At 37.8% G+C, this 17,806-nt stretch overlaps 1 protein-coding gene across 5 annotated transcripts in view; it reads right to left on the reverse strand.

The window, feature by feature from the left end:
- The window catches only part of ZMYM6 (zinc finger MYM-type containing 6), a 38,179-nt gene extending 21,349 nt beyond the window's left edge, over nucleotides 1-16,830 (reverse strand). For 2 of the 5 annotated variants that reach the window (XM_033115467.1, XM_033115462.1), the window contains exons 1-7: nucleotides 16,537-16,613; nucleotides 16,105-16,193; nucleotides 15,420-15,587; nucleotides 4,563-4,647; nucleotides 3,880-4,120; nucleotides 715-889; nucleotides 426-617 (exon numbers count right to left, since the gene is read on the reverse strand). In XM_033115467.1, coding sequence (XP_032971358.1) covers nucleotides 426-617; nucleotides 715-889; nucleotides 3,880-4,120; nucleotides 4,563-4,647; nucleotides 15,420-15,512 — 786 coding nt within the window. In that variant the 5' untranslated portion in view covers nucleotides 15,513-15,587; nucleotides 16,105-16,193; nucleotides 16,537-16,613. Of the gene's footprint in view, nucleotides 1-425; nucleotides 618-714; nucleotides 890-3,879; nucleotides 4,121-4,562; nucleotides 4,648-15,419; nucleotides 15,588-16,104; nucleotides 16,194-16,395; nucleotides 16,614-16,681 lie in introns of those variants that run through there. The other 3 variants (XM_033115464.1, XM_033115466.1, XM_033115463.1) reach the window with 3 other exon arrangements.
- Nucleotides 16,831-17,806: the final 976 nt, after the last annotated feature.

The following is a 17,806-nucleotide window of genomic DNA, read 5'->3' on the forward strand; positions in this document are numbered from 1 at the left end:
AAAATAATTACAATTCATTCCAAAACACATTAAAAAACGTATTTTGTAAAAGGAAAAGATATACTTTAGATTCACTGATTTTTATCATCTTTTTAACTTTTGGTCATAGTTGATTTACAATAACATGGGATTTTCTTCACTTTGATATATCACAAAATATTTCAGACTGAGCTAATCATGAAATGACATTTGTGAATTCCTGGCCATGAAGGAAACCTTAAAAAATGATCTAGTTCACGTATATCATCTCACCCCTACAATCAATCTTTACAGTATCAGAACCTATCCCACTTTTCTGGAGGGGATATCACACACCAGGATTAACTGATGGGAAGGATCCTCTTTTATTTTGTATTTCACCCCTGTGCAGCCATCTCAGAAGGGGTGAGCCTAACTATATGCAACAGACTGATATTCATTCATACCTGCTTATATGCTGTGACACTTGTTGAAGTGAAAACCTTCTGGGACTGGCAGGGACCAGAGCTACTATAGCAATAGCTCCCACAGTTCTCACAACATTTCATGGTAAGGTTGTTGGTAGAGTGAAATTTTGAAAAACAAGCATCACTACAAAGACCATGTACCACATTTTGATATTTAACTTCAAATCGAATCTAGGAAATAAAAATACATACACATACAAAATAAGCAGAGCCAGTTAAAAATCTCTGATCTTTGATTAGAATCTCAATAAAGATAAAAGGAACTTACATCAGCATTCTTCTGACACATGCTGCACTTAGTTGAAATGCTATTGGTATATATGGTAACAACAGGTTTTTTCTTTAGCTCATAAGAAGAAAGGCATGACTGGCTGCAGAAATCTTTGCTGGGAGAAGAATTTTCAAATTGGGTTGTGATCACATCCTTTGAATTTAAAATGTCTCTAAAAATAAATAACAAAGCCAAAATGAAATGTGTTCTTCCTCTTTGTGAGCTAAAATGACTATAGTTACTAAGTACAGCTAATTTATAGTAGAAAATGGCTGACCCTGCATAAGGCATGTGGAAACCTGGGTTTGATGATTAGTTCTGTTACTTATCAGCTGAGTGACAATAAATGAGGCAACTACTATCTCAATTTCCTCATGTATAAAATGTTGTTTATAATACCTAACTTATAGATGTGTGAAGAAGAATTATACTTAAAATATATCCAGCCAGATACCCATGACAAAAACAGTGAGGCTTCCAGCTCTAACCAAGTTTCATCCACTGGAGCTAATGGAGTGAGCGGCCATCCCACAACTCCAGACCACAAAACACTTGTCCTCTTATTAGCCAGTAGCTGCCAAGAGTAGAAATCTGAATGAGACAAGAAATGAAATTTAAAAAAAAAATTTTAAATGCAAGATTTGGGAAACAGTGAACTACAAAAGATAAATATAAAAAATTAGCATGATATATAAAATTTAGCTATAAATGAAGTGAACAAAGAAACAGATAACAAAAAGGCTATTAATGTTTGGTAGCAGAGGACGGAAACAAGAATAAGACAAAAAGGACACAAATAATTGAGTGGTTCTGTGAGATTCCTAGAGTCATTTTATAAGAGTTCATTGTTGCAATAAACACTGACAGTAAAAACAGAGGCTGATTATTGATATTCTTCTGACAAGTATAAAAACTGAACAGTCATTAATCAGAAACACTAGTACAGGCCATAAAGTAAAATAATAATGGCAATAACATGATATACTATAATAATGTGTATTTAGTAATTACTATGTGGCAGGCATTGCTCTCTTTACTCAAATTATCCAATTTAATTATCAAAAAACTCTATGAGGTAGGTATTATTATAACTGCCATTTTATAGATGAGGAGACCAAATCTGAAAGGTTACATAGCTTGTTAAAGTCACACAGCTGGTAAGCAGCGAAGCCAAAATGTAAATCCCAGCAGTCGGATTCTGCAATCTATGGAGTTAATCACTTGACTGTTCTGACTCCCATCCTGTACCTTTATTATACAGAACTGTTCCATGGTAAACTAAGAAAGAACAACAACAATAACAAAGTACTTTAATCTCCTAAAACTCACCTAACCTTAAATATATGACAGTGAATCTTGGAAACCAAGTGAATATGCTTACACACAGGTGAAGTACTAACTTAGAAAAGTGATTTTTTTTCTCTAAAAACAGAGTAATACAGAATTTCATTTAATAATGTGAATCTATCTGTGTCATAATGTATGTATAAGTAAACCAATGAGAATGTCTTTTTAATGAAATATAAATATAAATGTGCACATAAATATAAATGTGTTCTAAACCTTACACATCCAAATGAATGTTACACCTTAACATTTATCTTTAAAAAGCCATACCTCTTCCAACAACATGGCTCCAACTTTTTTTCTAGTTTTTCTTTTAATTTATAAAAACTCGAAGAACTTTTTAATTTTATAGCCAAATATCATGTTTAACAGTATGACTAAGTTTAACCCTTTACAATAGTCAGCTGATTAGGCATCAAATAACTTTTGGCAATTTGCAAAAATCAAACCCATGCTGAAAAGATAGATTTATTACCTAACTTAGTCTAAAGGAATGTTTCATAGGTTCTGAAAGCAATGCCAAATCAAGAGATTAGAAAATTTTTTTTGAATAAGAACAGTAATGTGGTTAAAAAGTCCCTGACACTAGTGACTATTTTTAAGAGAATAATACGCATTTGGGTATATAAATTGTGCTGTGTTCTTTAAAATTTAATTCATTTTCTCTTGATATATGACATGTTGAAATAGAATATCTAAAAACAGAAAACTAAATTTACTTCTTCCAGATCAGTTTTATGAGGATGACATAAAAGAGTTAAAGTAAGGCATTAGAAAGGCATTCTAGAACAAAACTAAATTTTAATATTTAAGTAAAATATTTTAAAATTCCTCTTTCCTTTCAGTTGGAGATTTCCATTTTAACAGGACCTACTTTTAGATACCTAAGGCCAACACACTAAGCAGATAAAGAACCTGTCCTTTATCTCCAAAGACAAAATAGGGGCCTATAAATTATGTTACATATACACAATATTAATTATTAAAAATAATAAGATCCCACTTATTAAGCATTTGCTATGTGATAGGCCCTGTGCTAACACTGTCTGATTAAAATCTGAGGGAGTAGATAATTCCAGTGAAGTATCTATCAATGAAGAAACTGAGGCTTAGAAAAGTTAAATATCCAGCCAAGGTTATCCAGTTAGTAAGTAACAGAGCCATGGTCTAAAACCAAGTTCTTAACTTTTATTGCTCTACATTAGTAACTACTGACAACGTACTATATTCCTAGAATTACACTACCACAGGAACAGGCAAAACATGTCAAATTCTTCAAACATACTAAGGTAAAGAAAGAAGTTTGTGTGACTTTGTTGCGATTTCTTTCTCTTTTTGCATCTATGCATTATTTAAAATAACAATGATCCCCAAAAAAAGCTCACAAGCATTTTTTTTAATAAACATATTTTTGTGGCCATTTAGAGTTTTTACCTTCTAAAGAAAATAATTTTCACATACTTATATAACTGACATTATTTTATTCTATACTTCAGTAACATTCAAGATAACAAGTAATTTTGAATGGTTGTTGTCTACAATTACAGGATATATGAGAGGTCCTACAATTCCCACAAATAGTTTGTTATTTCTTTCCATAGTAAAATTTAAACTGAAAGACATAAGGAAAACTCATTTAGACAATATTTTTAACACCAAATCACTTACTTTAGAATTTGCAAATTTCTCAATTAGCCAAAAAGCTATTTTCATAGAAAGGTGCTAAAGAGATTGAGAGTAGCAATAGCATTTTGAACTAAACTATATACAACTAAACAAGTAAAGTAAAAAGGGATGGGATTAAGAATTTTATACTTCGAGCAGTTTGTGCAGGTTTTCTTGGGAGGAGGTAGTAGGCAGACAGGTGAAGGATATCTGGTGATGCACCACATGGAGCAAAAGAGATGAGGAGATCCTGTCTTATGATACGCAGTTTGCCCCTTGTAGAGCAGTTTTTTACAGCCAGAACAAACAGCTACAACTGGAACTGAAGGAAGCCATCTATTTGGACCAGATGATGCAAGAGGAAACTGAAAGCCTGGGGTCAACTGCTGAGCTTTAAAAAAAAAAAAAAAGTTTTAGGATCAACTGAACACATACACATTCTCTATTTCTTAAGACAAATTACCTCAGTCTTGAAATACAATATGAATAAAGCAATAAGCACTCCAGGGGATTTCAAACTTTTAAAATCATAATCCATAGTAAAAACTACATTTCACATTATAATCCAGGACACACATACATACATGTGTATATATGATTTAATAACTGAAACAGTAGTTTCATGAAATGTTTCCTTACTACAAACATCGTACTCTGATATAATCTTATTCTATTCCAATTTTTAAAATGCTGGTTAATACCAGCTACCCAGTTTGAAAAGCAATGCTTTGTCTAAAGGAAGGAAAAAAACCTACATGAGGTACTTTCCCTAAATTCTACTAGTCAGATATAACATATTAATCATAATTAACTTTTGCAGTTCTATTTCTTACCAAGAGGACTGTCATTAACTGAAAACACAGCACTAATTTTCAGTTCACTTTCTTGAGTTTTTGGCTTTGGGGCATGTCCATACTCCTTAAAGAAAAAAAAAAGAAAGAGAAATGAATATGGTGTTAGTTTAGTATCTACTAAGTTAACTAGAAATTCAAGCAAAAAAATAATTGTTATATTCATCTCTTCTACATTCTAATCATAATCACCTTTACAAGTACCTCAAAAGTTAAACTTTACAAGTTATCAAACTAGCTTTAGTCTTTACAAAAAAGGATCTTTCAGAACTCGAATATCTTTTATAATGGAATATCTTTTACTTTTCAAATGTAATCTTTATATATAGGGTAACAGACAGCTTTTTTTTTTTTTTATTGGGGAACAATGTGTTTTTCCAGGACCCATCAGCTCCAAGTCAAGTCGTTTTCAATCTAGTTGTGGAGGGTGCAGCTCATCGGCCCAAGTGGGAATTGAACCGGAGGCACTGCGCTCTCACCTCTGAGCCAACTGGATGCCCACTGGCAGCTCAGCTCCCAGCTCAAGCTGTTGTTTCCAATCTAGTTGTGGAGGGCACAGATGACAGGCCTATATGGGAATCGAACATGACCTTGGTGTTATGAGCACTGTGCTCTAACCATTGAGCCATTCGGCCACCCCAATAGACCACTATTTCAACACTGAGCACTATCCTTTTTTTAGGCTGTGTTTATAAGGGGTAAATTAAATTAAATCTGAATAATTTACAGTTTGTATCAAATTGGTAATTTTAGCCAAGAGATTTACAAGCTGTCATATCTGTTAATAGCAGAATGAATACAAGAGCTTCAATGTAATCTGCTCATTATCCATAAAATCACAGCCTAAATCAGATTTATGCTTAACATATTCTTTAAAATGTTTTAAAATATAATCATGAAACAAAATTTTAAAAATATAAATACCTATCTCGAAAAAGACGCTTTATTCTGAGATGACAACCATCCTACTTTTTTATGTGTCAAAATAGCCTTACATATTTCAAAATAAGTTTTTAAAAAGTCTTACTTTTCTGAAATAATGGTGAGAATATGTGGTAGTGTATTTTTAACCTCCCTAAACCTAGCAAAATAACTGACTAATGTATCAGTTCCCAAAGTTACTTTTGAAATTTCTTTGAACTATTAAATGCCAAAGACTAGGAACCACTGCATTAATTTACCACTTCCCATAATGTTCATTAGGGCACAAAGAAGCTGCTGCTTACAAGGTAGGAACTATGATACTTTCTTTATAGATGCGGAAAGTGAAGCTTAGAGAAGTTCAGCAATTTGTCCAAAAGTCACAGAGATACTAAGTGCACAGATGGGAATCAAACCCAATTATGTCTCTTCCCAAACCCATGCTATCTCCCCCATAAATGTACAAATACAACAAAACATAATTACTATAATAAACTCAAACCCTGGCCCCCAGTTGAAAGTAATTTCTCCTGTTATAGACTCTCAGATCTCCTTTTACTCATAGTACCTGTCATAATACATTTCATATTGATTTGGGTGATAATTTAATGTCTAACACTGCTCCTCCGCATGCATGTGCACACGACCATGTCCACGATGAATAGGGACCATATTTGTTTCTCCACCTCTATACAGGCAATGCCCAGCACAGTCAACATAACACAACAGAGAAGACTGGGTTCTGACAGCAGAAACAGATGGACCTTGGCTCAAACAAGTTATTTGATCTTTCTTAGTTTTAATTTCCATATCTATAAAATAATATTATCTAACCCATTAGGCCATTATGGGGGGGGTGTAAATGATTTAATACAAATAAAGTACATAGCATGATGCCTTACAACTAGCCAAAAGTTAAGTGTGATTTACACATAAAAATGCTAGTTCTATTTTTATAATTATGGCATTAAAAAATATTTGTTGAATAAATGAATCCAACTCCATTCAACCTAGAGTAGATGTTCTTAAACATTATATTTAAATAACAATATTTATTTAGTGACACTTGCAAAAAGAGAAATTAAAAGTACCTATATATACCTCCTTCAACTTACTAAAAAGAACACTTAAGATTCAATAAAAAATTACTCTGCCTTATCAACTCAATCTTTAATATTTTTTAAATATGCATGTTGCATTTCCCTGGTCAGCTCATTTTACTTCATAAAGTAACTATTCCAAACTTTTGTCACTCGTGAGTCCCAACTCCACATATTTCCTGCTCACAGTGATCTTTCAATTTTACCAAGAAAAAAGAAGCAACTGAGAACTCCCTCAACATCCTGATTTCCCCCTTCCACCATAACTACAAATTAATCAGCAAACTGTCCTCCTATCTTACAGGAAAAACATTCCTAGCCACAGCTAAAAGAGTGCTTGCATCCGGGATCCCTTTCTCTCTTTTCTTTCAGCACTCTATACTATCTTTGTGTATATTCAGCCTCTCTCCACCTCCATATTGGTTTCTTTCCCTCAACTTATATGAGGTGTGATCAACAAATACAGTGAATGCTGCTGCCGAGTGCCATCCAACGGAAAGGCAGGAATCTTCAATACAGGAAACAGCATGTCAAACCTTAGTAACCGAGTGTGACAAGTTTCAACTTGTTTGGTGCAGTCAGTTGGGGGTGAGCTATGGTTGAGAGAAGGTGTGTTTTAAAGTGTGCCGTAAATCATGGATCACGAACAACTCATTAACATGAAATGGGCAGTTTCATCCTCCATCATGACAACGCTCCGTGTCACACATCGCTCCTGGTACGGCAATTTCTGTCAAATAAAACATTACAGTGTGGGGGCAGCTGGATGGCTCAGTTGGTTGGAGCGCAAGCTCTGAACAACAGCGTTGCCGGTTTGATTCCCACATGGGCCAGTGAGCTTCACCGTCCACAACTAGACTGAAGGACAACTTGGAGTTGATGGGCCCTGGAGAAACCCAATATTCCCCACTACAAAAAAAAAAAAAAAAAAAAAGATTAAAAAAGCAAAAACAAAAACAGTGTGTTCTCCTCCACCTTTGTTACCGGATCTAGCACCATGTGACTTCTGGCTCTTCCCCAAAGTCAAATGACCATGAAAGGGAAATGTTTTGAACCGATTCAGGACATCGAGGCAGCTACAACAACACAACTAAAGACACTCACAAAAGAGGACTTCCAGAACTGCTTCAGAAAGTGGCAAGAATGATGGGATCAGAGTGTTCGAAGCGAGGGGGAATATTTTGAGGGGGATTAATGGCAATGTGTCTTTTACTGCAATAAAATTTTTTTAAACACTCACTGTATTTTTTTATCACACTTTTGTGTCAACTGATAGTCATCAGTGCCAACTCAATGCCAACAGGAATCTCCAATTTGGGGTACAGTGAAGGAGGAGACTTTATTCAGAGTAAACAGCTCAACTGTGATGTAGCACAGCTGTGGAACAGCTTAATTATGAAATATCATGGCTGTGGAACAGCACAGCTGTGAGGCTGCCCTCAAGTGAGGCAACAATCTCCAGTTAGACAGCTCTGTTCCTCTCCACTCAGGTCAGCTGAGACATGATAATTTCCACTCTGTTCTGGTCCGGCAAGTCGTCTTCTGTGTTTCAGGTTCAGCCAGGGAAAGTCTTCGGTGGAAAAGGAAAGTGCGCTCCTCAGAGCCAGAAGGGAGCGGACTTATATAAAGAGAAGTCTCTGGTCCTGGTCCCTGATTGGTCCATCCTCATGCAAATGAGGATTCCAAATCCTCAGTTTGATTGGTCCAGAAAGCACTGTTCTGATTGGTCAGTGAAAATGCTAATGGGGATACAGCTATACAGCTCCAATTGGATGGGGAAAATCTCAGTCCTATTGTAAGAGTTTGCTCAGACAACAGATAGTTTGGATGCCACATTAAAAAGTTTATGCTTTATCACATAAACATGAGAAGACAGGGTCTTTAAAGGGAGTAGTGTCATCAGATCTGTAAATAGTAAAGGCAGGCAGTTGAATGTGGGAGGCAGGAAGTTCAGTGCAGATACAGGCAGATTAGTGTAGGCTTCTCCCTGAAGCACGGCTTCTGTGATAAGCTCCTGTTTAGAAATGGTTACTTGGCTCTTTTTAAATTTTAGTCCAGGAACACTCGGTAGGTATCTTTTTTTCTTGGGTCAACATAAGGAACCTATTCCCTTAAGAATTTCTGCCCTCTCTTCTCTTTTTACAACCAAGCAGAGAAAAAGTATTCTGGGGCCGGCCCGGTGGCTCAGGCGGTTAGAGCTCCGTGCTCCTAACTCCGAAGGCTGCTGGTTCGATTCCCACATGGGCCAGTGGGCTCTCAACCACAAGGTTGCCGGTTCGACTCCTGCAAGGGATGGTGGGCAGCGCCCCCTGCAACTAGCAACGGCATCTGGACCTGGAGCTGAGCTGCGCCCTCCACAACTAAGACTGAAAGGACAACAACTTGACTTGGAAAAAAGGCCTGGAAGTACACACTGTTCCCCAATAAAGTCCTGTTCCCCTTCCCCAATAAAATCTTTTAAAACAAAAAAAGTATTCTGGTTCTTTCTCTACTTCCTCACTTTGATTCCCTCCAGAACTCAATGCTATCAGGATACTGCTTTAACTGTCTTAAGATAACCAATCATCTCACAATTGCCTAATCCAATGAACACTTTTAGATTTTATCTTTTCAGATTGCCAATTATTCCATTCATTGCCTTCCAGTTGTTACTTTAATTCATTACTATATCTTAGTTTCTCCCTCATTGATCTTCTTACATTTACCCCTAAAGTCAATCGTTCCCAAATTCAATGACATCAGAAGCCCCTGGAGGCCTTGTTAAGACATAGATTGTTGGGCTTCAGCCCCCAACATTCTGATTCAGTAGGTTTATAGCAAGGCCCCAAGAATACACCTTTCTAATAGGTAATGCTGAAGCTGCTGGTTGGGGGACTACTTTGAAGCTACTCTGAAGCCCTAAATTAATCCAGTTTCCAACTTTCTATCCTAAGCTCTACTCTACTCTCTACTCTTGTTCCTTTAATAATCTCATTCACATTCAAGATTTCAACTATCACCTATATAGGGTTACCAGATTTAGCAAATAAAAATATAAAACACCCAGTTAAATTTGAATTTCAGATAAACAACAAATAACATATATAACTATGTTCCAAATACTGCATGAAACTACTTATATAAAATAATCATTGTTTATTTAACAGTCAAATTTAACCAGGCATTCTGTATCTTATCTGGCTAGATCTACAACACTGTACCTACAAGTAGATAACTTTCTAATCTCTAAATACCACATCCATATGGCAAATGCCTCCCAGTGCAGATTACCACTTGAGTGTCCCACTAACCCCTTAAACACAACAGATCCCAAACTACGCTAATTACTTCCCCCCATATCCTTTTCCTAGCCCCTCAATAAATGGAATTATCACTCAGTGCACTGAGGCCAGGAACTTGTAAGTATTCCTTGACTCCACCTTGACTCTCACACCTCATATGCTATCTCTAAGTTTGATCAATTCTACCTAATTATATTTTTTCAATTACAGTTGACATTCAATATTGTATTCGTTTCAGATGTACAAAGTGGTTAGACATTTATATAACATACTAATCCATCCCAATAAGTCTAGTACCTCCTTGACATCATAGTTATTATATCACTCATTATATTCCCCATGCTGTACTTTACATCCCTGTGACTATTTTGTAACTGTCAATTCATACTTCTTAATCCCTTCACCTTTTTCCCCTAGTCCCCCAACCCCCCTCCCACCTGGTAACCATTAGTTTGTTCTCTGTATCTATGAGTATTTTTCTGTTTTGTTCATTTATTTTGTTTTTTAGATTCAACATGTAAGTGAAATCACATGGTATTTGTCTTTCTCTGTCTGACTTATTAGCATAATACCCTCTATGTCCATCCATGTTGTCACAAATGGTAAAATTTCATTCTTTTTATGGCCAAGTAATATCCCATTATATACACATATATGTACCACCGTTTCTTTATCTAGTCATCTATGGATGGACACTTAGATTGCTTCTATATCTTGGCTATTGTAAATAATGCTGCAATGAACACAGGGATGCCTATATCTTTTAGAATTAGCGTTTCGGATTTCTTCGACTACTCAGAAGTGGGATTGCTGAGTCATATGGTAGTTCTATTTTTAATTTTTTGAGAAACCTCCATACTGTTTTCCATAGTGGCTGCACCAATTTTGGTGGTAACCCCACCAACAATGCGCAAGTCCTTTTTTCTCCAGATCCTCCCCAACACTTGTTGCTTGTTGATTTTTTGATGACAGTCATTCTGACAGGGGTCTACCTAAATATCTTAAATCTATTCTCTTCCCACTTTATTATTGAACTATCAACCTCTAAACATACCACATTCTCCCATGTCTGCATGACTTGGCACATGCTGTTTTCTCTGCCTAAAAGTCTTAATGCACCCCAATAAATTTAAAAAATAAAATTTAAAAAAAAAAGTCTTAATGGTTGTAACGCAAATGCTACCTGCCCTGTGAAAACTTCCTCTCCTCTCCAGACTTAAGGGTTCTTTCCTCTATGTTTCCAATGCATCTTGCACAATACTTTTTATTGCAGTAACTGCTTAATACTGTGATTCTGTTATCTGTACAAAGGTGACACAAAGCAACAGGAAGAATACAATTTTGAAGCCAGTCAAAACTAAATTGCTATTCTAGCTGTGATGTTTCCTTTGAGTTCGGTAAGTTACTTAACCTCTCTTTGCCTCAGTTCCCTCATTTGTAAAATGAGGTACGGCTATTTCCCTCATATGGTTATAGAGTTTAAATGCAAATGCATAAAACATGCTTAGCATAGCTTCTAATGAGGCACAGCAACTCAAATAATTACCTCTCCCTTGTACTATCAATTCCATTGAAAGCAGAGGCCCTATCTTTTCATCTTTGTAGCATTTCTGAAAACAAAATAACACAACTTAGCCTGTGGTATCCTGATTAAGAATTTGGGTTCTTGAACTAGATTCTTGGGTTGAAATCCTAGCTCAACCATTTACCAGTTGTGTGTCCTTTAACAAGTTACTATCTGTGTCTTAGCTTCCTCATGTGTCAAGTAGAATAACAGTACTTAACTCTTAGGGTTGTGAGTATCAAATGGATTAATACATATATAAACTGCTTATAACAGTGTTCAACATGTGCTGTGGATTATAGTAAGCAGAAATAAAAACTCACTGAATGAATGAGAGCTCAACTATAACTTTAATATCCAAAACAGACACTTAGTATATCAGAAAATAAACATTTTCGCATTATTGTCTATTTTCCAATATTCAAATGCAACATGGAAAAATAGCACACACTATGTTCAAATGGCTTTTCTATCATAACCCACACTCTCATGAAAAACCATAACATATTCACCTTGAACAGTACTAATACAAACCAAAGAGAACTGAGTAGGTACCTATCTACTTAAATTTACAGTGTTCACTATTAGTGGGAGTTTCATTATCCTAATTTTTATATTCGGAAGGAATACTCAATTAACTCTTAGCACAATATTGTTAAACTTATATACTACAGACAAGCTATAATGAAAGAAATTTTTTTCTGGAATTTAAAAAACTGGTTTGGGGGGTGGTAGATGAGGTAAAGGGGATCAAACATATGGTGATGGATGTAGAACTGACTCTGGGTGGTGAACACAAAATGTGATTTATAGATGATGTAATACAGAATTGTACACCTGAAATCTATGTAACTTTACTAATAATTGTCACCCCAATAAACTTTAATTAAAAAAAAAAATCTGGTTTATATCCCAGCTTTGCCATGGGACCTTGGTGAAGTCACTTGTTTCAAGCTGTTCCCTCATTGTGAAAAAGAAGCTCTTTTATTCCAATTATTGAGTATGTACTTTCTGCCTGTCATTGTGCTAGGAAATGAGGATTCAGGTCAAAAAAGACCAGACTCTGTATGAAACAAAACTTATTGACCCATAGATGCCATAATAAAAGTGAAAGCAGTTTACAATGGGGAGAAAAAATTAACTCTACCTGAATGACATTAAACTGTATCAAAAGAGGAGAAAATTTTTGCCAGGCTACCTAGTTTAGGATACTGCAGGCAGAAGAAATGGCATGTTTGTGCAAAGGCAAGGAAACAAAACTCAACAGAATATACCTTTGAGAGAAACGCAAATAGTTTGCAGGAGCATAGACCAGAAAAGATGGGAAGGATGAGTGATGATACTAAAAAAGGAAACAAAGGCCTAAACATGGATAGTTTGGATGCCACACTAAAAAGTTTATGCTTTATGACACATAAGACAGGGTCTTTAAAGGGAGTAATGTCATCAGATCTGTAAAGAGTACAATGTCATCACTATACAGTGTTTTGAAGGAGATTGTGACTGAAGGAAAGAGGCTAACTGGGCCAGCCCAGTGGCTCAGGTGGTTGGAGCACCGAACTCCTAACGCTGAGGTCACTGGTTCAATTCCCACATAGGCCAGTGAGCTGTGCCCTCTATAGCTAAGATTGTGAACACAGCTTTCCCTAGAGCTGGGCTGCCATGAGCAGCTGGAGGTTGGTGTAAGCTGCCACGGGCTGCTGCCATGGGCTACCGTGTGCCGCCGGTGGCCAGCGTGAGTGGCCAGCGGCCATTGTGAGCGGCTGGCAGCTGGCCAGAGCTGCCGTGAGCTGCTATGAGGAGTGGACCAATGACTGGCAATCGACTGCCTCAGCCAGGGGGGAGCACAAGGCTCATAATACCGGCATGGGCCAGGAAGCTGAGTCCTACATAACTAGACTGAGAAACAATGGCTTGAACTGGAGTGGCGGGGGTGAGGGGGTGGGGGAGAAGTGGAAGAAGGGGAAAAAAAAAAGAAGAGGATAAGTAGGAAATTGTTATAAAAGTCCAAATGAGAAATAATGAAATAGGGAGGAAAAGGAAGAGATAGAGTCAAAAAATACTTAAAAGGCAGAATCCACAAAACCTGGCAAACAAATAGTTACTTCTGGCAGAAGAGAAAGATTTACCATCTGGAGGGAAAATAAGTGTCATGGAAGCCACCATCCCCCACCCCACATCCTGTAGACTGACACTACCTCAAACTCTTCTCAGCACAGCACTCTGGGAAGGCATGAATTTGATGAGTGAGACAAAACCTAATTGGTATCCCAGTCCTGGAATGATACTGCCTTTAAGATGGTATGAGAAATAAATATTATCATTATAATTATTTTGTTATTTATATTATTATTTATATTTTAAGTTATTGCTTTGCTTATACAATAAAGCCAGTAACTACAGAGTATAAAGCAAAAGAACTGTCCAAAAAGAAAAAAATCATTTTCTTGCTAAAATAACTAACTAGTCTCTCCACATTGATCTCCACAAATTTCCAACCTGGGTTCCTAAAAGGTAGCCAGATGATCTTTCCGAACATGTTTATCTTACTCTCCCACTTAAAATCCTACAATGGCTTCCCAGTGCTCTCAGGATAAAGACCAAAATTCCTAACAAGGTCCACAAGGTCCTGCATAATCTGGCCTCAAACTACCTACAGAGCCTCATCCCAGAAGCAGGATAGCATAGGCTCTGAAGTCTGACTATCTGGATTTGAATCCAGCCCTTGCCATTTACAATCCATGTTCTGTGGTAGAACTGCTTGACCTGTTTATACTTTGGTTTCCTCATCTGTAAAATGGGGTTGATAACATGGACGTGAGAATGGTGGCTAGCCCAGTCTAAGCACATGTAAGTATTAATAAGTCAATGGGCTGGCCCAGTGGCTCAAGCGGTTAGAGCTCCACGCTCCTAACTCCAAAGGCTGCCGGTTCGATTCCCACATGGCCCAGTGGGCTCTCAACCACAAAGTTGCCAGTTCAATTCCTCAAGTCCTGCAAGGGATGGTGGGCAGCGCCCCCTGCAACTAACAACGGCAACTGGACGTGAAGCTGAAAGCTGAACGGCGGCACCCTCCACAACTAAGATTGAAGGGACAACAACTTGACTTGGAAAAAAGTCCTGGAAGTACACACTGCTCCCCAATAAAGTCCTGTTCCCCCCTTCCCCAATAAAATCTTAAAAAAAAAAAATAAGTTAATATTTATGTCACGTTATCATGATATAATATACGCTACATATTGATGTATTAATGCCATCTATTAGTACTGTTGTTATGATCATCACCACCATCATCATCACCATTTTCATAACTTTTCTGTTCCAGGTCCCCTGGTCTTGCAGTTTTTCAGAGGAACCACACATCTTTGCAAATCACTGCTTTCCCATATGCAGATCCCTGTCTACAACACTTTCTATGCCTCTGCCTAGTCAATTCGTTTTCCATAATTCATCTTATAAATCCTTCCCTCTGGGAAGCCTTTCATAGCCAGTCTCTGCCTGCAACCAAAACTAGGTCAAATTGCCCATTTTAGACTTTTCTTTCAGAGCACTTATCATAGTTTATAATTATATATTTATCCCTTGATCAATTACTTGTGTAATGTCTAACCTATAACTCTATGAGGGAAAGGACTCTAGTGACTGGTCACTCCTGGATCCCCTAGCATAGAGGAGACCACAAATACTTAGCAAATAAAAAAATAAAAACTACTGTCAGATACAAAAAAAAAGGTACCAACTGTGGAAAAATGGTAACAACATATTACTTTCTTTTTACAAAATGAAACATCACATAGTTACCAAGCTCTTTCTTTCATTCAAAGAACAGAAAAACTGATTTATTCATCTAATGGGGGGGAAATATCAATTTGGGTTGTTTGAATTTATAAGCCAGAAACTGCTTAACTAAAAATATGAATTCACCAGATAGAAAAGGAATAAAAAAATTTTTTTAATAAAATGAAATGCTTACTTGAGCATTGTCAGGTTCTTCTTTAATTTTGTCCGGAAGCCCCTGTTGTGGTGCCATTGCTTTGCCACATTCACCATCCAAAGGTTCTTTCATTCTAATTTTTTACGTAAAGGAATTCCCCCGTCTATAAACTAATGGATTTCTTCTTGGTTATGGATAGCTGGGCTCCTAAAACACAACACAAAGGATTGGTACTAAGGTTTATTCTTTTTTTTTCCTTCTTCGTCTTCTTCATGTTTATCTGTTAAAAGCTTTGTGTTGAGCACAGGGCTTTAGGGTTGAAGCATTTGAAAAAAAACTTTTCTAAGGCCATGGCTAACTCTAGTCTCCTTTCTTCTTGCTTTCTGCTCCTTTAGAAGTTATCTTCACAAAAGAAAATATTTTGGCAACAGCTCCCACTTCCCCAACAGCTTTAAAGACAAGCACTCTGGTCTTTTATATTTTGAAAGTTAGAGGGAATTAGACCAGCAGACCAACATGTAGGTGGAAGTTGCCAAGCTCTTGGAGAAATTTCTGACTCCATGGAAATCAGTGCTTGGAGGCCCACCTCAGCTTTTATTTCTCAAAGTGGACTACACCGAGCTCCCCACCCCCATCTCTAACTCAGCCTTTACTGGAGGCCTCCATAGGGCCCCATTTCTTGGCCTAAGATGCCATCACAAGTAAACAATAGGTACTCCCTTACTTAAAGCGGACCACCTGCAGCTTTCAGGGTCTCCATGGGAGCCATGCCCAGGAATGAGCCCCTTTGAGCGCTGCTTCACCTTCGCCTTCCTGTAAACAAGAAATTCTATTAGCCATTAAGCAGACTTCCCTTTCCCTAGTAGTAAACATACTAAACAAGACGTAGTAAACCTAAAGCAAAAAGATAGCTCCCCAAAGTTATCTTTATCCGGGTAGTCAAGCCAGGCTTGAAATGGGCAACTGGTTTTTAAAAACCTGTTCTGAAAAGAGATGGGAACTTCGGTCCACTTGCCAGTTATAACAGTCAACGGGCGCTCATCCCTCCTCCTAGCATAGTATTCCCTCCGAAATTCTCGTCCCCACCAATAATTCCCAAGCGCGTCACAGATACAAACGCGGCAACATTGTATCGTAAGGAGAATACGCGACCCACAATCGCCTGCCAGTGCGCCCCAGCCCGAAATCTGCACCGCGTCAGCCACGCAGCCTGACCGGACCCGCCCCCGTCCGGCGCCCGCCCCGTCACATGGCGCGGCCCCGCCCCGCGCAGCCCCTCCCGCCGTCGTGGTCGCCCTCACCTCCTGGTCGCTTCCCTACCCGGGGAAGCACGACCGGGGAAAGAAGGAATATGACCCAAGACTCTTATTGGAGTTATCTTTTCTTACTGAAATCCTTTCACCAGACCCATCGCAACGCAACACCCTCACTACCGCGCTTGTGCAACACTGGTCTCCGTTCCCCCCCCCCCTTCCCGTCATGCTCCAAACCTGAGCAGGGTGAATCTTCCCAGCATTCCTCTTTCCTCAGTTATGGTTGACTTTTTAAAGAGACCGAGACCAATTGTGAAAATTAGAGGAAGGGGCTTGGGGGAGAATGTTTGGGACATTAGATGGCGCTCTAAGTGTTCTGCACCATTCTTTAATGCTCATTTCCAGAAAGGAGGCTAACAGAATATATTAATAAACAACAGCAATCACAAGACTCTGAATAGCCAAAGCAATCCTAAGGAACAAGAACAATGCTGGAGGTATCACACTCCCTGACATCAGCTTGTACTATAGGGCAACGATAATCAAAACAGCATGGTATTAGCAGAAAAACACACAGAGACCAATGGAATAGAATTGAGAACCCAGAAATAAACCCACATAAATATGGACAGGTAATTTTCAACAAGCCAAAAAACATACAATGGAGAAAAGATAGCCTCTTCAATAAATGGTGCTGGGAGAACTGGAAAGACATGTGCAAAAGAATAAAACTAGACTGCTCTCTGTCACCATGTACCAAAATTACCTCAAAATGGATCAAAGGCCGGTCTTATATAAGACCGGGTCTTATATTATGGTAAAATAAGACCAGGTCTCACATTAATTTTTGCTCCAAAAGACACAATAGAGCTCATTGTCTGGCTAGGACTTATTTTCAGGGAAACGCCGTAGTAGAAATGCAGATTGGTGCAGGTGCTATGGAAGGGAGTGTGGAGGTTCCTCAAAAAATTAAGACTAGAATTACCATATGACCCAGCAATCCCTTTTTTGGGTATCTACCCAAAAAATCTAAAAACATTTATCTGTAAAGATATATGTGTTCTCATGTTCATTGCAGCTTTATTTACAGTGACCAAGACAAGGAAACAACCAAAATGTCCTTCAATAGGACATTGGATAAAGGACATTGGATGATTGGATAAAGAAGATGTG

Source organism: Rhinolophus ferrumequinum, chromosome 9 (genome assembly GCF_004115265.2).
Source record: "Rhinolophus ferrumequinum isolate MPI-CBG mRhiFer1 chromosome 9, mRhiFer1_v1.p, whole genome shotgun sequence".
Classification (NCBI taxonomy): Eukaryota; Metazoa; Chordata; class Mammalia; order Chiroptera; family Rhinolophidae; genus Rhinolophus; species Rhinolophus ferrumequinum.